The sequence below is a fragment of the Cyprinodon variegatus genome, unplaced genomic scaffold, assembly GCF_000732505.1.
Source record: "Cyprinodon variegatus isolate N-32 unplaced genomic scaffold, C_variegatus-1.0 Scaffold379, whole genome shotgun sequence".
Classification (NCBI taxonomy): Eukaryota; Metazoa; Chordata; class Actinopteri; order Cyprinodontiformes; family Cyprinodontidae; genus Cyprinodon; species Cyprinodon variegatus.
Genome location: NW_015150832.1, coordinates 267,977 through 292,342, shown reverse-complemented (window position 1 = coordinate 292,342; position 24,366 = coordinate 267,977). Strand labels below are relative to the sequence as shown.

General features: G+C 37.4%; 2 protein-coding genes across 2 annotated transcripts; both read right to left on the bottom strand.

Annotated features, from left to right (window-relative positions):
• Positions 1-264: 264 nt before the first annotated feature.
• Positions 265-3,477, bottom strand: acyp1 (acylphosphatase 1, erythrocyte (common) type). The gene is made up of 3 exons (XM_015386858.1): positions 3,317-3,477; positions 3,142-3,229; positions 265-1,033 (listed from the first exon to the last, which is right to left on the bottom strand). The coding sequence occupies exons 2-3, from the start codon at positions 3,220-3,222 to the stop codon at positions 818-820; spliced, it is 297 nt and encodes a 98-aa protein (XP_015242344.1). The 5' UTR covers positions 3,223-3,229; positions 3,317-3,477; the 3' UTR covers positions 265-817.
• A 1,258-nt stretch (positions 3,478-4,735) lies between these two features.
• On the bottom strand, positions 4,736-19,083 carry nek9 (NIMA related kinase 9). The gene is made up of 23 exons (XM_015386857.1): positions 18,898-19,083; positions 16,280-16,457; positions 16,147-16,202; positions 15,999-16,069; positions 13,363-13,468; positions 13,106-13,237; positions 12,912-13,022; positions 12,751-12,815; positions 12,618-12,668; positions 12,342-12,534; positions 11,602-11,746; positions 11,313-11,513; positions 9,302-9,348; positions 9,027-9,188; positions 8,827-8,935; positions 8,584-8,745; positions 8,321-8,488; positions 8,180-8,233; positions 7,910-8,097; positions 7,209-7,367; positions 7,008-7,103; positions 6,868-6,921; positions 4,736-6,391 (listed from the first exon to the last, which is right to left on the bottom strand). The coding sequence occupies exons 1-23, from the start codon at positions 19,081-19,083 to the stop codon at positions 6,215-6,217; spliced, it is 2,871 nt and encodes a 956-aa protein (XP_015242343.1). The 3' UTR covers positions 4,736-6,214.
• Between the last annotated feature and the right edge of the window lie 5,283 nt (positions 19,084-24,366).

The window sequence follows — 24,366 nt, the reverse complement described above, 5'->3', positions numbered from 1 at the left end:
TTATTTCATCAAAAATTCTCACCCAAATATATCAGTAACACTGGTTTTGTAAAACTTTAAAGGATTTATCGAAAACCTAATTGAAAATGCACTGCATTTAATTTCTGCAATTCTTCTGATTTTGCTCTAATTTCTTTGCAAATGTTTACATTCACTATGAGGTTTTTGTAAATATGTATTAGGCACGTAAAAATAACATTTCTGGACCCAGCTAAAGATTTTCTTTGATTCAGAAAGCACAATTTCCAGCACTGTTGATGGATGTATTTGTTTTTATTTCTTAAGTATTTGCCCCTAAAGGCCAACACGCAGTCAAAAATATACATACATGTCCTAGGTTAAGGAAAAGGGATTATCTGATAATTTGCAACAAAACCAGAAAAAAATACATAATTAGTTTTACAATTCTTCAAAATAAAACATGTGCAGTCCAATACTGCAACACCCAGTGCACACTCTATGATCCAAAAGCAGGAAAGTTTATTTTACCTATAATATTGTCAATAATTGGGAATTGTAAATATTTACAACTTTAATTTCAGCAGAAAAGCACAAAGGGGAAATTCAAACCATGACATAAGTGTAGTTATGTTTTTATGTCTAAAATAATTCGATCCTCATCCAGGCTGCTCTAAATCCCATTCATTAAATTATTCCATTAGGAAAATTGAGAAAATGCATATGTTCTAATGTGGTTAAATAAATGTAAGGTGTTAAATCAAATAAGACACATCCTTTTACTTGAGTGTTTTAAATCCCATCATTTTAAAATAGTTAATAGCTTAAATAATATTACAGACACAATAAATAGCTCATTTCATTTGACTACATTAAAAGATGAGTGCTCTAGGCTCTCAATAGTTTTCTCATTCCTGAATTCCACCTTTGTGATGCGAGACTTGGGGCTCCCAGTAGATCTCAACCATTCTTGCATTTTTTCCACACTGCTGCGTGGACCTTGTAGCTGCCCCTGCACGGTTCCTGCTTCGGTGTTTTGGACCCATCCAACTAAACCAAGCTTCTTCCCCTCAGCCTAGACAGGGATTTAAAAGAATATGAAATACAATTCAAGAAGGAGGTGAATAAAGGGGGGAAGCAGCTGAGCAAGGAGGTAGGAGGATGTATCAGAAAGAATTTAAATTATATTTGAAACTTTCTCTTTGTAATCAGATATCCATTCAGGTGCATCACAATTAACAGCTTGTGCAAAAACACCAAATGCTTTTCAGTCCATGGTATAATCACTAGATTCAGATAAATGGTAATGGAGAGCTGTTATTAGTATGTGAGTTAAAAACAATTTTTGACATAGTAACATATAATGTATATCTATATATGGTTGGCTAAGCTCCATCCTATGTGTCCAACAGAATACAGGTCCTTCTCAAAATATTAGCATATTGTAATAAAGTTCATTATTTTCCATAATGTAATGATAAAACTTGAACATTTATATATTTTAGATTCATTGCACACTAACTGAAATATTTCAGGTCTTTTATTGTCTTAATATGGATGATTTTGGCATACAGCTCATGAAAACCCAAAATTCCTATCTCACAAAATTAGCATCTTTCATCCGACCAATAAAAGAAAAGTGTTCTTAATACAAACAAAATCCACCTTCAAATAATTATTTACAGTTATGCACTCAATACTTGGTCAGGAATCATTTTGCAGAAATGACTTCTTCAATGCTGCGTGGCATGGAGGCAATCAGCCTGTGGCACTGCTGAGGTGTTATGGAGGCCCAGGATGCTTCGATAGCGGCCTTTAGCTCCTCCAGAATGTTGGATCTTGCGTCTCTCAACTTTCTCTTCACAATATCCAACAGATTCTCTATGGGGTTCAGGTCAGGAGAGTTGGCAGACCAATTGAGCACAGTGATACCATGGTCAGTAAACCATTTAGCATTGGTTTTGGCACTGTGAGCAGCTGCCAGGTCATGCTGAAAAAGGAAATCTTCATCTCCATAAAGCTTTTCAGCAGATGGAAGCTTGAAGTGCTCCAAAATCTCCTGATAGCTAGCTGCATTGACCCTGCCCTTGATAAAACACAGTGGACCAACACCAGCAGCTGACATGGTACCCCAGACCATCACTGACTGTGTGTACTTGACACTGGACTTCCTGCATTTTGGCATTTCCCTCTCCCCAGTCTTTCTCCAGACTCTGGCACCTTGATTTCCAAATGACATGCAAAACTGAGCAACAGTCCAGTGCTGCTTCTCTGTAGCCCAGGTCAGGCGCCTCTGCCGCTGTTTCTGGTTCAAAAGTGGCTTGACCTGGGGAATGCGGCACCTGTAGCCCATTTCCTGCACACACCTGTGCACGGTGGCTCTGGATGTTTCTACTCTAGACTCAGTCCACTACTTCCACAGGTCCCCCAAGGTCTGGAATCGGCCCTTCTCCTCAGGGTCCGGTCACCTCTCTTCATGCAGTGTCTTCTGCCACACTTTTCCCTTCCCACTAAGGTGCCTTGATACAGCACTCTGGGAACAGCCTCTTCATTCAGAAATATCTTTCTGTGTCATACCCTCCAACCTGAGGGTGTCAATGATGGCCTTCTGGACAGCAGTCAGGTTTGGAGTGATGAACCAGGCTGGGAGTTTTAAAGGCCTCAGGAATCTTTTGCAGGTGTTTAGGGTAAATTTGTTTATTCAGATGCTTGGGTGCATAGATCGTTTAGAGACCTTTTCATGATATGCCAATTTTGTGAGATAGGAATTTTGGGTTTTCATGAGCTGTATGCCAAAATCATTATTATTAAGACAATAAAAGATCTGAAATATTTCAGTTAGTGTCCAATTAATCTTAAATATATGAATGTTCAAGTTTTATCATTACATTATGCAAAAATAATTAACTTTTATTAAAATATGCTAATATTTCATGGAACCTCTATTTCAGCTGACTTGCAGCCTATGATAGTTTTACTTGTGGGTCCTTGACCGTCTAGAAACAGGGGATCTCAGTATTTCATCATTAGGAAGAATGTTTTCTACTTTTAAAATGACCATAATAACACATTGCAACAACTAACAATCAAAAACAGGTGGATTAAAAACAGGTAATGTAAAAGCTGAACAGGCAAACTATTATACCAAAACAAACGAGGCCTGGCCTTCAATGTCGAACTCACTTGAGTGTATTTTCGAAAAAATACTCCTTGCACTTTGCCAAAAACTTCGTAATCCACAGCAACAAGCTCCTCTTTGGACATAACGGATCTAAACAGACGTAATAAGAGTCTCTGTGAATGAGAGATACACGACTGGGGTTCTTTAAAGCTTGCTAGGTAAGGATAACATGGTTACCTTATGTTTCTACGGCTTCTTTCTATCTTTGCTTTGTATTATTTATCCGGGACCAGTGTGAGGCTCCGTTCCAACAATTTAATTAACCTTTAATTTAATAAATATACTCGTATGTCATTCAAATACCGCCATGCACGGAATGATCTCGTTTTTAAAACATACGGGACTCGATCACAGGAAGTGACGTTTGAAGGACCAATCAGAGCAAACAGAATCGTTTGGTTTCTAAGCAACAGAACTAAGCGTTGAAGGACTTATTTTGCTTTTTCTTTTTTCTAGTAAAATATAAGAGGGAGGATGTCTACAACTCTTACTTAATGTTTAGATTGAAATGGTTTTTTTTTCATTTAGGGATTTTTTTTAAGCTGATGAGTAAATAAAATATGCAAAAAGCACAGAAATGTACCATTTTTTCTATGTATTTAAACTGATCAAAATCCACATTTCTGTTTTAGAGATTTTAACACTATATAAAGGGACATTTTTTAAATAAACTAGCAAAATTTAAATGTTTTATAATTTTGTCACTTATTTCAGATAGTTAAGCTCATAGATTGCCTACATAGAAAAATAATGTGTTATATTGTGAGAATATGGCAAGCCTTTATTTAATATATGTTTGGATAATTATGGTTTACAGGTAATGAAAACCCAAAAATTAACTTCTGTGAAGATTTCAACATGGCAAAAAAGCTAAATATGAAAACTCATGGTCTTGCACCAGATCAGCTAATTACCTGAAGAAAAAAAATAAATTGTATTTTCCTATCAAAATTGTCAGTCTGGGTCAGTAGGTCACACATTAATGAATCTAACACACTGAAGCATAATTTTTTCTTGAAATAAGTATTTTCCCATGATTTGATGGTGTAAGACAATTTGTAAAGGTAATGATATAATTTACATGTAAAAACAAAAAACATACAATTAAATTGTTAGGAAAGAAAAACTATCATTAGCAGATCATCGTATTTACCTGCTACTACAAGTTTTATGAAATAAGTACTTATTTGTACATCATTTTGCAGTGCTGTAGGTGCTCTAATTATAGATCATTTGGTCAACATTTTTATCCAAGTTTCTGATTTAACAGGAGCTGTAAATATTTATGGTAAATCTTAGAGCTAGCACTTAAAGTATTCTGTTTGTTTGGTCCTTGTTTTGGACAAAGATGCAACTAAAATATATTAAAACCACAAAGGTAAATTCCTAGTTGGGAAAGGAGGAACTAAGACAATCACATCATGGATGCTTTCAAATGGCCCCAATCCATTCTCTCCCTTTATTATGTGAACAATGTGATATCTTTTTAGCGTGATACCAATGCCCGATTAACTAAAACACACACACACAAAAAAAAAAAAAAAAAAAAAAAAAAAAAGCACACCAAGGAAGAAACTGAAAAGTATTAAATAAATGTTCAAACTTTTAGGCAGCTGTGTTTTATTTCTGGTTTGGACACTAAACACAATTGAGGGATGATGAAACATGTTGACAGAACCAATGACGGTAAACATACAGCTGGTGAACTACAGACAAAAAAAAAAAAAAAAGCATCTAACACAACCAAATATAACATCTTCCCTAAAGCACAGTATTGTCATATTTGCAGTTGTTCTAATTCATTGGTTTACTGCATAGAAACGCTGCAAGTGTGAACTAATAACAGCTCACATGCCCATAGACTTGGGAAAACTCTGCAGCTATAGAAGCGGTCCTGGTCATAGGTTTCACAACAAACATTTCCCCTTGAAATTTAAAAAAAGGGTTGGAAATAAAGTGCTCAAAGTAGAAACAAACACACAAAGAAAAAAAAAAGATAATAAGGTACAAAGTACAGTCTTTCGCATCATCAGAACAATATTGTACTAAACAAGGTGGTGCTTTCATCCTGGAAAAATGGTGAGGAAAAAAAAAAAAAAAAAAAAACAGAAGTCTGGTGGTAAAATAATTGAATCTTCAATGACACGCTGACCCAAAATATCTGATATCTGTTGGTTAAACAGCAAATGAATGAAAATCTTCCACAATCTAGAGGAAAAACAATAGACATCTATTGTACATATTGTGTGCATAAAAGTAAATAGCAAACTTGACTCACCCCCACCAAAAAAAAAAACATACACAATCCAATAAAACAGTTCTGCTTTTATAAATGATGCAGAAAAGGTTACATTTACACATTTAAAAAGTATAAAATAGAAACATAGGCTTGAAAAGCAAAGAAGGAAGTCCGTCTGTAATGTAAATGTTATGATAAGGACCACATGTAATACAGCTTACAGAAACTGTTCAAGTGTTCAGAACTCCCCAAAGGTAAACACTCACCTTTAATAACATATTTAAAGGCCTAAACATGTGTTACAAAAATAAATCAGTAGTTTTGTGTTTCACACTATTATTTTTAAAAATAGAACATGCAAGCTTGTAAAGTAGTATATATTTAACTGTGAAAGGCAAGATGTTAAATATATATTTCAAAAGGCTGTTTAGTTAAGGCCACAGAAGATAATCTGACACGTTGGACATAAGTGATTCCTGAAGCTTTGTGTTCACACTGATGATGCAAACGGATGAGCTGCCCACCCTCTCATGTGGGATCCATCAGCAAAGAGTTCTCTGCCTGCAGGAGCTAATCCAGACTATTATGTAAAATAAAAAAACAACTAATTTTTAGTCATAGATAACTGAAGACTCAGTGCTGAAACTGAAAGGAGATAGTATCCCGACAGCAGAGCTAATCTGTGTTCAGATTGTCTCTCATATATTAAGGTTTGGTGGATCTTGTGGAACCCATGCAACATTTCAGGAGAAACCCAGGAGAAACGTTTGCATGTAATACATATTATTTATGTAAAACTATCATCATACAGCATTGCTTTGATGTTGGTTTAAATCTCACACACTGGCTCCAGCAGATCTGCCCCCATGGTTTGTCAATCCGGATCTTCTCCTGCTTACTACTTTGCTTGTCACGGGTTCAGAGCGACGGTTTCCGTTTCGGTCTTTTTCCTGCTGCTGGGAGCGATTGATTGCCGCCCACAGCTTTTCATTTTCCTTTTGCTGCTCCCGGATCTAGAGGCAGAAACACAATATTAATATATAAATACAAACATGCTGCCAATTAGGTCTATTTACTAAATAAATACAGTAGTTGTTTGCTATAAACAAAGATGACACAAATTTCATTAGCCAGACACCAGTACTATTTAACTGGTCGCTAACATTTTCACTTTAATAACTAATGCATTCTGCAAATAAAACGTCATCTACTGATTATATGCTTCCATGAGGCATTCCATACATAATATGAAGTAGTCTCTTCACTAAAAGTAAGTTTTATTGTTGTTACATTTTATAAAGTTCCTGCAGCTTTGCTTTTACATAACAATTTAAACAGTTCCTTAATTATTTAAAGCAACCCCCATTGAAACATTCTTTTGCTATTACAGCTAATATGCATTGGGTGTTGAATACTTTTAGATAGATCTACTTTCATTGCTTCTTAAGTTCAATAGAAATAAAAAGATGGTGTGGAAAAAAAGAAATACCTGCTTCTCAAGCATCTCAATCCTCTTCTCTTGATTGGAAACCGTTTCTTTTAGCTGTAAAATGAGCCAAATTGTCTTTTATACTGTGGGTTAAATTAAGTAGCTTGTGATTTTCCCTGATAAGTGTGTACATGTTCTACCTGAGCCACCTCGCTGCTGGCTTTACAGCATGCACCGTACTCCCCATTTGTGCTCCCATCTAAACATTTCAGTTTATCACAGCTCAAGCGTCTTGTCTGCAGAGGCAAACAAAATAAATTATCAGTTTTTCACATTTTCAAAAGCAGAATTGTGAAAAACAAATATAAATCATGACTTTTTGTCTATTAGAGGCATATTACCTCTGATCCTGCCTCACTGCTTACAGCCTCTGCTGCCGCCGTGAGCTCTTTCAGCTCTTCATACGGCCGAGTTACGCTTTCCGAAACGGACAACAGCTGGTCATGAGAAGACTGCTCCGAATCCTCTGGCATTGGGATATACTCTGCATCCTCTAGCTCCTGTTGGGGAAGAACATCTTGAATATTTGAGTGACCTAAAAATCACATAAAGATGTAATGTTTTTGGTTCTTTCATGGAGACACTAAAATATAGATTTTGAGCGTAATGACAAAAATTCTTGATGTGATTAGTCTTAACCAGATACTGGACACGCAGAAACTAAAAAATCCCATCCTTTTTCAATTAATGAATGCACCTTACGTAGGCGCTGATTAGTTTTGCTTACAACAACACTGTTCGCTTAGGTGTTCATGTTGCAATTAACTTAACAATAGCAACATATTGAGGTGTTTAAAAACTAATGGAAATTATTTAAAAGGAAACTAATGCATATCGTTTTAGCAAAAGAATTTGAATTAAATAAGAACCTCTGTCTTGACTCGCATTCACCACTGATTCTACAATAATCAACCAATGACCACTGCTGGCTCCAAGAATGGAAAATATTTCTAAAGCTGTTTTTACATATTGTTATAGTTATTATAGCACTAACAGAAAAAAACATTATTGGTATTCCAATCAATGCTACTCTATAGCAAACCTTTCTAAGCCACAGAGGACAAGAACTGTCCCCGGTCTGGTTTCCAAAAGTCATCATTGGTGCATCTGTGAGGCCCTCTTCTGTGTTGACCTCCCGAGTTCCTCCAAGGCTGCCGCTGCGACATTCCGTCTCCGATTCAGGTTCTATATCCAGATCCTCCAATGAAGTCGATGCCTCCTGGCCAAGCCCTTATTTTAGACACAACTGTATGTAGCCATTAGACCATTCAAAAGATCTAAGCCGTTTCTAGTGGTAGAGAAAAAATCATACCAATTGATATTCCACTGCTATTTGAACGGATGGTCTTTGAGTTGAGTACCTTTTCTAAAAAAAAAAAAAAAAAGGAAAATTGTTAAGGTATTTTGATTAATTTGCTTGAGCCGTGTTTTTTATCTGTTTCTAATAACTTACCCATAATGATAATGGTATGCCAGCCTCGGCAGGAGAGGTCAGGTACATGGTGAAGGGAACCAAATATAGGCCTTGGCATAGCAGGGCAAACCTCTGAACCAAATCCTTTGTCTGCAGGCATTCCAAGTCGTCCATTTCCTGCATTTCCCCATGCAAATATCTGATTGTCTAAAACATCAGGGGGGAAAAATACCTGATGACAGAGTCCCACAGCTTGACATAAAACCTTAAACATCACACTTTCTGCAAAAGATTTTTCCCACCTTCAGTGGCTGCAATGGTGAATCCATCTCCACAGGACACTTTGTTTACCGTCTTCCCTCCAAAAGGTCCAACAAGGAGCTGGACGCCTTGGTGACGCTTGAAGTCCTTCACACCCAGCTGCCCATACTTGTTGCAACCAAAAGTTATCAGACGACCTCGTTCTGCAAGGCCAGAATAAATCAATCATAAAAAAAAAACTGTTTAAAATAAATTCTCCTGAAAATAGAGAATCTTTTTTGTACCATCAATGGCAGCTGTATGGCTCTTTCCCGGTGCTATGGCTTTAATTTTGAAGCGTGACAGCTGTTTGACCAAGGTCAGCGTGGTGATGTACGGTGTCCCCTGATAAGCCTGAAAAGTAATAATGAAAGAAAGGAAGCTTGTGAACGTGCCTGTACTATCTGAAGCCTATTGCTGCGGCATTAGAAGTACAGGTTAGTACCTCTCCGGAGTGGTTTTTGATACCAGAGATGCCCTGGTTCAACCCCAGCTTGTTGAAATCGTTGTTTCCACATGCCAAGACTTTGCCCATCGCCGTAAGAAAGAAGGTTCCATCGCTGCCACACGACACAGAGGAAATGCTCGCACCTCTAGGAACTTCCACCTTAAAAAGTACACATGACCTCATATGTCAAGAGACAGAAACATCAATTGTTTTTACTAGGATATTTCAAAAAGGGGGAAAAAAAGAACCCCCACAAAAGTGGGGAGTCTTACTTTCATTGGAGAAGAGAAATCATCCTCACACTCAAGGCCAAGACGCCCTGAAACAGGAAACCAATAGACTTAATAGTACTTTTTATAATATCTTTACAATACCGAGAAGACTAGTGAAACCAAACAAGCCTGTCAAATATAAAGAAAGCCTTCTGAAGAGATCAGTTTCTCCACCTTGTAGCTAAAAGTATACCACCTCAACAAAACGCTAGATACTCCTCAGGACAGGACTCAGCTGTTCCCCTTGTGGGTTTGTTCAATACGCTGGATCTAATCAGAGCATAAGAACGCCAGTACTAGTGGCACAAACCAAGAGAAGCCAAAATAAATGCTGTGCCAATTACAACAGTGTTTGTCACAAAGACCAAATAGACAGAGACCCGTTGACTGCTGTTACACAGGGAGCGGGTAAATGTAATATTACAGACACAGGAGGCAGGTTTATTAGCGCTTTATCCATATTTGACATTTATCCATATTTGCAAAAATTTTACATCCCTGGAACATTTTGGATATCTTTCATTAGACTTGCAGCTCACGTAAACACACCAACTCGGCATTTAGCGAAGGAAGTAAATGCTTGCCAGGCCATCCTCTCTTAGCTATGGTAGCTAAGGTATTATTGATCAGGGGCAGGACGCAGTGAAGGATGAATTATGCTACAACCACCAAATAATTCATATTATTTAAGTAAAGCATAGCTGTGAAATAGAAGTAGAAGAATGATCTTAACTAAAAACATAAATCTGAAGTGTGTGGAGTACATTTGTGCTTTACTGTGAGTTCATATCTGCAGACCCATCTCTCAATGTTTATCTACTTGAAGTTATTTCATCAGTATGTTTGACCATTCTTCTTTGCAGAGGCAGAACCTCGGTCAGATAGGATGACCTGATCTATTTTCAAGTCTTGCCTCAGATTTATTTGTTGGACTTGTCTGGATTTTGACTATTTATTTTATTGAACTTTATAGATCTCACATTGGAGAAATTTACCTCTGCATTTAATCCATCCCCGCGGGGAGCAGTAGGCTGCCACTGTGTAGCACCCGGGTGCAGTGTGGTGTTAAGGGTCTTGCTCAGGGACCCAGAGTGGAGGCTGTGGGGATCAAACCGAGTACTTCCAACCTTCTCACAAGCGCACCGCTCTAACCACTAGGCCAACACTCCCCGGCCAAACTCTGACACTCGAACAACAGTCTTTACCTAAAACATTTCATGGTAGCTCCAGTAGGTTTGTAGGTTTATAGAGGACAGGATTTCCCTTTATTTAGAAAATTCAGTTTGGTCTCCCTGTCCCTATTGAGACAAAAAAAATCCAATCTCACTGTAGGGACGCTTGTTAGGGCTGATGTGCAACTTTAGTATCTCTGCCTCTCATAAGATTTTGCTTGAGGTCAACACTTTTCCTTATTTTTGCCATGTCTTCCAATTGTTTGAAGAAAAACTGCAGACAGAACTTTTTATGACTGTTTTCTCTCTTTAGCTGCTCTACAGTTACAACAGGACTGCTCTCACCCTGTCAGTCAACCTTGGGAGACAGCAAGCTCAATTCGGGGCAGTGGAAACTCGTGATGGCACTTCCAGTGGCAGGTCGGGCTACCATGCCGTAGTACTGGCAACTGCCAGTAGGCAGTCAGATCGGCTCAAACGTTTACTGCCGCAATTTTGAGGGCTGCAAAAGCCCAAGTCATTTCAGCAAATTACTTGGTTATATTTCTCCTAGATCGATTATTGTTTTAGCCTGAGGCTTTCACAATAATACTGGATTTATACTAAGATTTAGCTGGGCTCTATTTAACACTAACTCACTAACTTAAAAGTTTATAGAGTATTTATTTATGGGTATCAAGTAAAGAATGTCAGACAACACAATTTTCAGATTTTTATCAATAAAATCTTCAAAAACTAAAATAAATCAAAACCATATTTTTCCTTTAGGTTTACAGCTATGTTTTATTTTCTGTAAAAGAAAATAAAATCATGTCCTGTATAATAGCATCCCGACGTACCGTACTCTCCGCAGCCCCACGAGTAGATGCCACCATTCTGTGTCAGCACCACAACGTGGTTGTCTCCGCAGGAAACCTGCCGGACATGGCGGTCCTCGAAAAACTCCAGAAGCACCGGCTCCAAAATCTCCATGCCCATTGTGCTTTCAACACCAATGCAGCCGTAGTAGTCCGACCCAAACATGTAGAGCTGGTCTTCATCTGAGATACAGGAAGCAGGATTTGTAACATAACTTTTACACTTGCAGGCAATTATTGCGATAAGCTTAGAAAAAAATCTCTAACTCACCCGTCACACAGGCAGTGAAGTCAGCCCCACATGCAACCTGCCTGACCGCCTTCCCCTGAAGCTTCTCCACCCTCTTTGGCTGTCGGTAAGACGCCTGGTCCCCATGCCCAAGCTGGCCCACCATCTTTGCTCCACCTTGCACATTCTGAGGATGTAAAGTTTCTTTAAACAAAACAAATAATAATAATAAAAAAACCACTGGCCGTTTCTCAATTCACAAGAATGCGGGTATGAAGTTGTGTTCTCGCCAAGTATGTTCTTGACAAGACAACAGGAATGTGTACTTGGGGAGCACACAGCATAAATCTGGGTCAATTGGAACAGAAGCGTACTCGTGACGTCACCACATGCATTTCACCTCCTGTTAGCCTTGGAGCTCTGCTAGGAAAACACGATCCTCTCAACATCAGAACTTTTTTTTTTTTTTTAACTACACACTAAATCAGTAAATGGGCCATATAGTGAAGTTTAAAAGTATAATGTTTTTGCCTCAAATTAAAACCCACTTTTACAGAACATCAGCAACAGAAAAGAGATCTTTTAACTTAATAATCTGAGTTTTGTGAGCGCTCCACTGGAAGCTGCTGCTGCCGCAGTGCATTTGTCCGTTCTCGGTCTTGTGTTTTTCGGAACTGGAACAGTACTAGGGCTGAGGCCGGTGACGTTTCATGAGCACACGAGAACGCACAAGTACACATATTGAGAAACGGCCACTGTCTACTTTAAGGACTCATACTTACAGCCCATGTATACAGCTCCTTTTCCACAGTCACCACTGCAAAGTGATTCTCCCCTGCGCACACATGTTGGGCGCCGCTGCCACCTTTGAAGGAGTCTAGCTTCTGGGGGGTGAACTTTCCTCCTCCCCAATAATAAACGTCCCTTGAGCGTGTCGTCACCACAGCAACAGGAGTCTCACTCACTGTGCTCAGCCTAAAACAAGAGAACAGCAACACGGGTGGTAACTGATGAACAGGAGGCTTTTACTACATTTAACACACAATGTCTCAACTTACTTTGGTTTTTTCATCGCTGAATTCAGCATAACAACTCGCTCCTCTAGCTCCCTAAAAGCAACACAAACTGTTCAGGTGAATCACAGACATTCGCAATCAGATGTATCCACCGCTCCTAAGTAAAGGGTCTTACTGTCGGCAGGAGGATATTAAAGGCTGGTCCAGGATTTCATCTGCAGTAGGCCTCTTTGCAGGATCCTGAAATATGATCATTAAAGGGGTCCCAATTTTAAGCAAAGACTTTTTCTATAAGCAGTGTTTAAGAATAAGAATCTGATTATATGTCTGACTCACTTGATTGAGGCACTCGTACACCAACTGGATTAATCCACTCCCATAAATATCTGTGTTCACATCCATCGTCCAGTTTCCTTGGACGATTTTCACGCACAGGTTTAGAGGGTTCTATGCAGACAAAATGTCATTATAGTGGGAAAATAGGTGATGCAAATGCATGCATCAGGTCATGATAAAGAGAAGAAACCCACCGTGGCATCAAATGTCTTCCTAAGCGTCATAACTTCAAAAAGGACACAACCCATTGCCCAAATGTCTGATTTGAAGTTGTACTTTGAACCCTGGCACAGCTCAGGTGACATGTAATAAGGAGTTCCCACACACTGGAGATGGCATAAGGAAGGCAGAGAGAAAGAGTGATCTTAAAACATCATAGGGGGCTTTTGTTGTAATAATGTAAGAGAGTCTGTTAAACAAATGTCTGAGAACTGTAGGGGTGGGGGCTCACTGTCTCTGCCATCGAAAACTCAGAGTCTAGCTTCTTTGCAAGGCCATAGTCTCCCAGTTTCATGAGGTTGGTCTTTGTTAGGAAAATATTCAGAGTTTTGATGTCTCTAAAGGCAAGACAGTCAAATTGACATGCATCAGTCATCTACAGTGGCAAAGAAATACATCTGCCAACCTTTTACTACATTCTGACAAGTCACAACCCTCAATTTCATGATTTTTAATGGGGATTTCATGCAATGAACAAAGCAGTACATTAGATTACAAATGTTAAAAGAAATAAACTCCAGAACAAGGTTACTATAATTCAGTTTAAGCCATAAAGAGACATTATGGTCAATTTTACTGAAAAAATACTGTATCTTCACGTATCTAGCCTTTTTATTTTACCAGTTCCATCTAAGGCTACGTTCACACTGCAGCCTGAAGTGACCCAAATCCGATTTTTTTTGCCCATATATGACCTGGACCTGAAATTTTTAATGGCAGTCTGAACAACACAGATCTGATTTCTTCCAACGCGACACAGGCCACTTTGCTATGTGGTCCTGAATCCGATACGAATCTGATCTTTTCAAATGCGACCTGTGTGTGAACGGCCAGGTCGCATTCATCCGACCTGAACGTCATTAATACCCCACAAAGGTCACTATTCTGCATCTTGCTATGAAGAAGCGGCAAGACAAACAACAACCATGGCAGATGATGATGCGGAGAGCAGTATTTATGTTTAAACATATAGAAAAGATTGTGTTTTTATGGTTTGAAAAGACCGCTAGATGCACGCCGGCACTACCATCCATGTTTACTTCCGGAAAAAAAAAAAAAAAGAGCACGCTGGCCTGTGACGTCAATGCGTCCTCTATTGCTCATGCGGGACACTTGCATTGTATGACTGCTGTTCACACAGGAGATCACATACAAGATGCATATATTCGGAAATATGAACGGCAACGCGAAAAAATCGATTTCACAAAAAAATCAGAATTGAGCATCAAGGCCTGTAGTGTGAACGTTTCTTGATAAGTAGACTGACACCTCAGTAGTTCAGCGTAGATGCATCTATAAGCCTGTAGGCTGTTTTCCTTGATTTATTTTGCTGTTCGGCAGATGTGATGACAAACTTGTCCATGTTAAATAGGTCCGACCTAGCAAACATTCGAAGTGTTATATTCAAGATGGATTTTGTGGATACTCAGAAGCGAACAGCTCAACTCAAAAACAAAGGTATCTCGAGTTAGTGGAAAAAAGTAATTAAACAACTTCACAGTAGGGCTGCAACTAATGATTATTTTGCAAATCGGTTGATCTGTTGATTATTTTTTCGATTAATCGAATTATAATAGGATAGCAAAACGTTCCTTACAGAAGTTTTGTATTAAATTAAACAAGGTAAAACTAAAAAGTTTCCACTTGAGGAGTTCTGGATAGAGCATATTGACTGACATTTCTTTCTTTTTTTTTAACTTAAATACAAAATGTTTAGATATTTTTTACAATTTTGATATTATCACTGCTCTAAGTGGGTCGCTCTGTTAGCTAAAGGCATGTTTTAGAGTCTCTATACTCCAGTTAACGATTAATCGATTACTCAATTAGTTGACGAATAATCAATTAATCCGATGAATTCTTTCAGCCCAACTTCACATAATCAGCGATTGATTGAAAAGGCTTTTTATTGCCGATTTGAAATAACCATTATTATTATTTTTGACATCAATCTATCAAATGAGCTGATTATGTTTTTTAGAGAGACAGATTTTATTTGTCATTTTGTTTATACAAGTATAAAAACAAAAATAATTTTCGTTTGGAAACGGCTCTCTCTGATGATTGTTTTGGTAAATGGTAAATGGCCTGTACTTATATAGCGCTTTGATCAAGTCAGGAGACTTGATCAAAGCGTTTTACACTACATTCAGTCATTCAGCCATTTACACACACACTGATGGTGGCAAGCTACATTGTAGCCACAGCTGCCCTGGGGCTCACTGACAGAAGCGAAGCTGCCGTACACTGGCACCATCGGGCCCTCTGACCACCATCAGTAGACAATGCAGGTGAAGTGTCTTGTCCAAGGACACAACAACACTGAAAGTCGGAGCATGGTCTTGAACCGTCAATCCTTCAATTTCAGGGCAAACTCCTACATCCAACACCACTGTTTTGGGGCTAATTGCTTATTCTTCCTCAGTTACGATGGTATAAATGACAAAATGATAAATACTAAGCAAGTCTCAATTTGAATAAAAAACAAACATGTATTAACAATCAAACAAAACATTAAAAATAGATGGTAAATGCAGGGAGCGAAGTTTGCACACGTCATCTCAAGTCATGGCTGCCGAATGCATTGATGAATCAGTGAATGATTCATCAATGCATGTATCAGAGAGAAATAAACCTTGATATCAGCCCAAAATAAGAGCCGGCCGACACGTGGGTCTACCTCTACACATAATTAATTTATTATTAGAGCTAATGAGCAACAATATTTCTGTTTGTTTTTACCCTTTACAACTCTGCACTACTGTGGTCTATCAAAAAAAAAAAAAACAATCAGATAGCTAAACCAGAACTGACTAGATCAACAACATGACTGACAAGATCCTTTAAATAAAAGAGCAAAAACCTTACCGATGTATGACCCCAGCCTTGTGAATGTAGGCCACTGCAGAGGCTAATTGGTACAAGTACCATATAATAATCTGCAGACACATTTTTAGAGATTAATAACAATACCACACATGTCTGTTTAAAATTAACAAACCAAACACAATAGTACCTCTTCAGAGAAAAGCTTCCCCCTTTGCTGGATGATTTTGTCGTTCAGATTTCCACCTGTGAGGACACAGCTATTAGGGATTCTTCCTCCCAAACTAATCCACGGAACCAACCATCAGCCTTTACTTCCTTACCGTTGCAGTACTCCATCTCGATCAGCAGAGTATTTCTATCCATGAAGTGATTGAAGTAGGCAATGATGTTGTTGTGCTCCAGCATGGCGAGGATGCTTATTTCATTCATGACTTCTCGGCGGGTCTTCTCCGAGAGCGAGTTCAGGTCCACCTCCTTCCACACAACCAGGGAGTTGTCCTGTCAAGAGTGCACAAGAGGGTACTTTAAAGAAATGCAAGGACAGAATATGACCAAAAAGAAACATAAGAGGAATGAAAAGAAATGAATTGATACTAGACAAAAAAATATAAATGTTTAGAACTAGAAATATCTATTTTGTTCCAATAAGAAACACCCTTTAGAGAACATGAATGGGCTTTTGGAGATACTGAAGGTGATATTCAGTGAGTTATTTAGATTAACATGATTATATTTTTCTAGCAGACCTGAACAGAATTACTGGACCGCACTAGGGCTGAAAGAATTAATCGGATTAATTGATTGTTGACATAATCGTCAACAAATTTAGAAATAAATTAATCATTAACTGGAGTATAGAGACTGTGAAACATGCCTTTAGCTGACAGAGTGACCAACTTATAGCAGTAATTATACTAAAATTGTAAAAAAAAAAAAAAGAAATGTAAAGATTTTGTATTTAAGATAGAAGACCGTATATTGAAAAAGTACATGCACATGTATTCTGCTGCTACTTTACTGACAAACATAAGTTAGATAAGATCTACGTTTTTTTTTTCTTTTTCGTTTTTTTAATCAAGTCATTGCAGCAGTTTGGAAACCTCATCAATAAAGATGGGGGTTGTTGTGTGTTGGTTAGACTTGCCTTGTTTGATAAAACTATTATTTCATCAAAAAAGCAAAACAAAGGCTTTTGAGTGGCCTAGTCAAAGTTTGAACCAAATCTAATTTGGCTCATTTGCCCACGATCTTAAGATTTTAAAACCTGTCAGTGAAGATGAATTAAAACAATTCAGCAAAGATGAGCAGACCAAAACGTAACCTAAGAGACCCACTGGCAGTTCTCACATTGTCTGTCTCATATGAAACACTGCTTGAAAACAAAAGAAATCAGTAATGATCTGTAAACAGGCATGCATACATATGTTCTTTCACTTCGTTGTTAAATTACTTTTTAAAAAGGGAACTCAAATCCCTGGAAAGTAGAATATTTTTGCTCAGTATTCATATAGCTAGAATTACTTTGGAAAGGAAACCAAACACAGATATATTTTATAGTCTAATCCGTGGGGTCCACAGAGGTACTGCATGGGGGTCGTAAAGTTTTGGTTGATTAGGTTCATTTTATTTTTTCCTGCAATTTTTGTCCACTTGAAACGTCTTTAAATACACATTAACATGAATTCAACACCGTAGTAAACAGATAAATGGAGGCAGAAGATGCCTTTTAGTCATCAATGCACACATTGAGAGACATATAGGAGCTATTTCAAGCTGGACACCGTTTCATTCACAACACCTGTCCCATCAACGAGGAATCAGAATCAGAAATAGTTTAATAATCCCAGGGCGAAATTGCTTTCATTACATTACTCTATATGTAATAGAGCAGCTATAGAACCAGTTTGATATAAGACAATTTCATACAATATATATAATTGGGGGTCCTTGGCCTGGAAAACGTTGAAGAGCCCTGGTCTAATCTGAAAATCTGCTTTGACTTTGAATTTTGATTTGTATTCTTTAGGTTTTGAGAATTTAGAAGATAAAACTGAGACACAATTTAAGAGGATTTTTTTTTTAATTAAGAGCATTAGTGCTTATTTATCAAGAGTTGATAAGGCTTTAAGCTAAAAAAGAAGACACATTAAAAAAGAGAAGGATTTTAGTCGGTCAGTCAAAATGGCATCATTAGGTCTCTTCTAACCAGGGTGTTTTAATCTACCTTTTTGTTGTGCCCTCTACATACCTTATAGTCCAAAACAAATTGCTAATATTAACCTTTTCCCCCTAGTATTGGCATCAGTTAACAAGTCCCTGATAAATTAGAGTATTCAGCAGACATAGCTTGAGATAGTGTAAAGACCATGCATTGCAGCTCTTGCTCTAGCTTTTGTGTGTGTGTTTTTTTTGTTTAAATTGAGACTTGCTCGTCATTTATATCATACAAAATAAGTAAGAATAAGCTAGATCAGCTTCTATAATCAGCAGGGATTGATGTCAAAACAGTCTATATGGGCCTTAAAAGCGTTGACATCTGCTTTGTATGGCTTTTTGTTTCCACCAGAGCTGTGAATCTCTGAAGCTCCTCCAGTGCTGCAGGTCTAATCTGAATTCTCCCCTGGCAGGGCCTGTCTATGTTTAGGTTGAAGGCCATGTGTTGTCATCCACTGAATTTGGACTAGGTAACAAACATGTGGACTCCACTGATGAGGTGACCTCTGAAAACAAATGGTTGCGTTTACATTTAAACATACTAAAGTAAACAAGGTTAAACACGAATGTAAACCTTATTAACAGAAAAGTTTGTAACCCTTTACTTCCACTTCTTTGTGTGCAAAATCCCAAATAAGTGCATTAAAGGCTAAATAATAAGAAAAACATGTTAGGTTATAGAAATGACTGAGTTCCATTTTTTTGTCTCTGCTAACCTACTTACCTCCGTCCTTCTGTAGAGGGTGGCTTCACCAAACGCCCCCTTTCCAAGGATCTTGATAGGAATGTAATGCAGCTTCTCCTCCTCGCCATTAAATGTGCCTGAAGCTGATCGCTCGCTGACCACAGACCCTCCGTCCAAATCTGAAGTCAGCGAGTCGAAATGTCTCTCAAAGTCCTCCAAAGACATTTCTGCTAGTGCAGTTAACTACAGACAGAGGGGTGGAAATAACCCGACAAGGCCTAACGACAGCACTTAATAAAATACTTATATAAAAGTGCGCACACATGTACCATATTAGCCCCTTCGACCATAGGAAACAGTTGGTGAATTAAAAAAAAGTCCGCCAGACTCCTCCAACATGTAACACACACCGCCACAAATAGATATCGTAGCAAAGAGTTTAACTACAGGAGTTATAAAAATATCAAGTGCCATATATTACGGTGAAGAAGCGAAGTTAACTTTTTTTTTGGACTTTCAAAATAAGACACCCCAGGTTTAAACGCACTGTGGTTGATTTAAATGTGAAGGAACAGGAGCCTACTTCCGGTTAAGTTTATTGTCCGTGTCAACGGTAAACTTGATTTAGCCAATGGGCTAGCAAGAAAGGCAACCTTCAACTAAAATCGACACATTTTCATATTTCTGATGATTTTTATTCTTCTCTAATTAGCCAGCTTTACATTTTAGAATCCAAAGGCTGAAGACAATTAGAGCTAAACTATCTTAGAATACGGCGCAACAAAAACACCGACAACAGCTGCGTCACTTCCCAAAGCACAAATCCGGAAACTATAAAAAAATACTTTTTTTTTCTTTTTTTTTTCTTTCTTTCTTTTTTTTTTTTTTTTGAAAAAAAGACATTCATTTGCATTTTCAAGTAGGAATCTCCACTTTTATTTCTTACAAAAAAGAAAAATGAAAATAACAGTTATATACAGGAGATCAACTTAACTTGTGCAATGCAACAGAAATAAATAAATAAATAAATAAATAAATAAATAAATAAATAAATAAATAAATAAATAAATAAATAAACAGGCAGTAATATTACAACCAATGGAAACATACAAAACTTAAAAAATTATTAAATTAAAATAAAATTCAGACTCATCCTGCAACAACACAGTTTCTTGCATCATGTTAACTTTAGCAATTTTGTGAGTCAAAAAAACAGAAATTTTGACATGTCACTACATAGTTTTTGTCAATAATTGTCAGCTAACAGAGACAAAGATGAATAGAAGATTTTGAGCTTGCTTTTGAAACTCATTAATGAAGGTTTTTGATTTTTTTTCCAATTAACGTACATGTATGTGGTATCTTCCCATACTTATAACAATATGGACCATGTCAGATAAATCCTTAGGAATGTCATTCTTGTATATTAATATTTGACTCAAAAGGTGTTATATTATCTATTTTGTTACTTAACCAAATTTGCAGGTTCTGCCAAAAACAACCTGTGACTCGACACGAATAGATGTTCAATAGTTTCTGGTTCTTCAAGGCGAAATATGCAGGCATCCACCTCAAATCCAAATCTTTTCTTAAGAGTTTCTGCTGTTGGATAATAACTATTAATAATTTTATATGGTATTTCTTTTACTTTTGGTGGAATTTTTTTGCCATTTTAAATATCTAAAATATTTCCCTATGTTACCTGAATCATTTATAATTCGAATGTCTATCATTCCAGTAAAATTATGTCCTATAAAATGATTGTTACACTTTTTATCTCTAATAGGCAGTTGCTCAACTTTTAGTTTTGGCAAGACTCCTTGTATATTTGACTGAGAGATTGTGCTTCGTATTAGATGCAACAGAGCAGCAGGTATTATTTTGCATACTTTGTTAAAATCTGTGAATGAACATTGGATACCACATTTTTTTTAAAAGGTGTTAAAATGTAAGACACTTCCTTGCTCATCCATTAGGTCTGTAACATAGATCAGCTTTTTTTTCAAACCAAACTTGTTACAATATTGTTTTTCTGTTTATCACTATAGTTCTGTTGTTCCAGAGTGTGAAACCATGTGAAGTAAAATTACCGGTATATGAAAAAATCATCTTCCAAAGATGTGTTATTTCTGATTATGAAATTCAGGTAATTTGACTGGCAGTTTCCTAATTTCATAATCATATTTCAGTATGAAATCTAACCCTCCGACTTTCTTAAAAATATTTTTTGGGTTATGAAACCAAATGGATTCTTTTTCTGACATAAAAGCTTTTATCCAATTTCTTTTTAAAACTCCTACCATTGATTCAAAATCTATTCTTTTCAGACCTCCTTCTTCATAATCTTTAACAGAAAGTATATAAATACAGTTTCCAATATTGGGTCAATAGTAACAAGCTTAAGTTAGGCATGTGATTTTAGTATTTACATTTTCCAAGAACATCATCTTACTGAGACATTTTTTTTAGATCTATGGGTTTACATTTTCGAGAAATTTGTTTTACTTTTAAAACTAAGATTTTGTCAAACATTGTTCCATGTATGGCTGCAACAAATTATTATTCAGCAAATCGATTAATCTGCTGAATATTTTTTCGATTAATGGATTTATAATCGGATATCCAAAGGTTCCTCAAAGAAGAATATTAATGAAATATAACCAGATGAAACATAAACTTTTCCACTTGAGGAGTTCTGGATAGTATGGAAGCCTGTTTCCGACCACATTAAAATAAAAAATGCCAAATAGAAAGTCATAATTATGAGATAGATACAAAGTCACAATTTCGACTTTCAAAGTTATAATTATGAGTTACAAAGTCGTAATAAGGAGATAAGTCATAATTATGAGTTACAGGGGTCATAATAATGAGTTATAAAATCCTAATTCTCTGTATCTACTCTGCATCAAACTGACCATATAAATGTGTTTATTTTGCACTGTTTTGTTCTCCCACAATGTTTACATTTTATAACTGCTGCACTTTAAGAAAATGGAACTCTGTGTATAGAAAACAGCAATAAATGTTGTCTAAGTCTGAGTCATAATGAAGAGATACAAAGTCATAATTATGAGCTAAGTTTTAATTATTAGTTACAAAGTCATAATTATGGGATACAGAGTTTGAAAGTTGAATATTTCAAAATTATGACTTTGAATCTCATAATTATGACTTTCTATTTAGCATTTTTTTAAAGGCACACTATGCAACATTTTTCAGTTAATTAATGTGTTCCATAACGTTTTGGATGATTAAATGAGTCATTTCAGGTTGAACAAAGGTATTCTCGGCCGCCCTGGTGGTCTGTGGGGGAAATACTGCACTTGCAATTGCAGGAGCACCGACCCGCACCCACAGGCTCAGAAGTCTCACGAGAGTCAGTCTTGCTTTACGGCGAGAACTGCTACACCCCCCAGTTAAAAGCATGCTCGTTGCTAGCACAGTGGCGATCTTTGTGCAGTTATGCTACGTTCACATCGGACGCAGCAAAATCGCGTCTGCTGCTTCATTTTTGCTGCTTGTACCAGTTAGTTCTGACGCGCGGCTGAAGCAGCTTTGCTGCTCTGGCTGCGCGGTGCAAAAGTGTGTCTGACGCGCGTTGGGCGGAGCTTCACTATCCTTTCTCTGCCTTGCAGCTATATTTGCTGTGATCAGTGGGAATAAAGTAGTTTTAATATGTTTTTAAGTGAGAAAATACAGCTGAAAATGTAATCAGTGCAGTCAGTTCATTCAGATTATCATCCTGCCTTCAATATTTTTTCTTCCGCTCAGACCCCCACATACCAGCGGTGCGCCGACAGTCGGAATCCCTTCATCAGCAGCCTCTGGCCGGGTCACCTCCTTGCGGTTCACCGGGGCAGCTGTATGGCAAGCCAAGAAGGTCACATTTCGCATTGAATTGTCGCGTTAAGAGGTCCCGCGGCGCGTTTTGAGCAGCAGGCGCAGCGCGTCTGAGCAGCTGAAGCAGCGCGTCGGGCGCGTCTAATCATCTGACGCAGGGAGAGAGACACAGCGCTGATGCTCACTCCTCTTAAACAGTTTATTGACGCCTAAATTAACTTAAAATGCAGAAATCTGCCGGCAGAATATGTTGGCTTTTATTATCCTGCTGCCTGCAGTTTGGATTATTTAGATGAAAAACACATAACAACCGCGCCTGGCTTGACGGAGAAACCAGGAGAACAGCTGTGCATATTTACGACAGTGCACTTTTACTTTCGCCCTCTGGGGGGAGCCTCGCTGGAAAATCAACACCGGTTGCATAGTGTACCTTTTAAATTTCATTTGGTGGAAGGGATAGGATAGCATAACAACAGACGAAAAAGATTTTTATTTATCTGAAATAAAAAATGTTTACATATTTTTCCTAACAACTTTTTTATAATTACTGCTCTAACTGGGTTGCTCTGTCAGATAAAGGCATGTTTTACCGTCTCTATACTCCAGTTAACGATTAATCGATTACTAAATTAGTTGACGATTATTTCAATAATCGATTAATCACGATTAATCAGATTAATTGTATCAGTCCAGGTTCCAGGGATGTAAAAGTTGATGTTTTGAAACATAAAACTGCATTTATACTGAGATTAAAACTACACACAGGTGAGCTCTGTTTGCTAATCAAAATTATATTAAAATGCAATTAGGTGCACAGGTTTTCATTTGGGGACACCATAGGATATCAGTTTATCTAATTGTACTCAACACTTTTAAGCTTTTTAGTAAATAATGGTTTATTAAAATTTTACAGCACACTCATGCCATTATTTGAAACAACAGGAAATGAATAAACACAGAGTAATTTAAACTAAATGTTGTGGCCCAGCTTTGATGACACAAAAAAAGGTCAACAAAGGCCACAGATGCACCATGGACAAGTAATTTAAAAGAAAACATTTTCCAGGTAAACTCCTTCAGTTTTCTTAGTTTATTTCTGCTCAGGCAAGCAAACAGGAAAGGACAAACATTTCCTCTATGCTTCTCTTACGCTGGTAAAAAAAAAACATATGGCCATCCAGATGCATGCTGGTCCTACCATTGACAGCCTATTTATAAAAAATAATTCTCTGAAATTAATCAGAACTAACCAGAAACAAAGGAACATGACTAAATAACCAAATAGCATCATCTCATAACAGATATCAAACAATAAAGTAGAATAAACTTAGCTAGATTATCCACAAAAATAAAAAAAAACTTTGTTTATTATTAACAAAAAATAATTGGCTCCTACATTAAGCTAACCTCAATAAACTAACTAGAGGCAAGATAAACCAATCAAAGCTTAAAACTGACCCATGCTTAACTAGAGTAGATTAAGCTAACCCAAGCTACCTACAATAAGATAAGTAGGTTGTTGGTATTGATGTAATTTGGATCACATGGTTTTCCTAGTGATTATAGGATCACCTGCTAGCTCACCTGGTTAGCTTTAGTGACTGGCTGACCACTTTAAGCATCGGATGTGTTTTGCTTTCGATCACTGCTTCAACCAACAGTTCT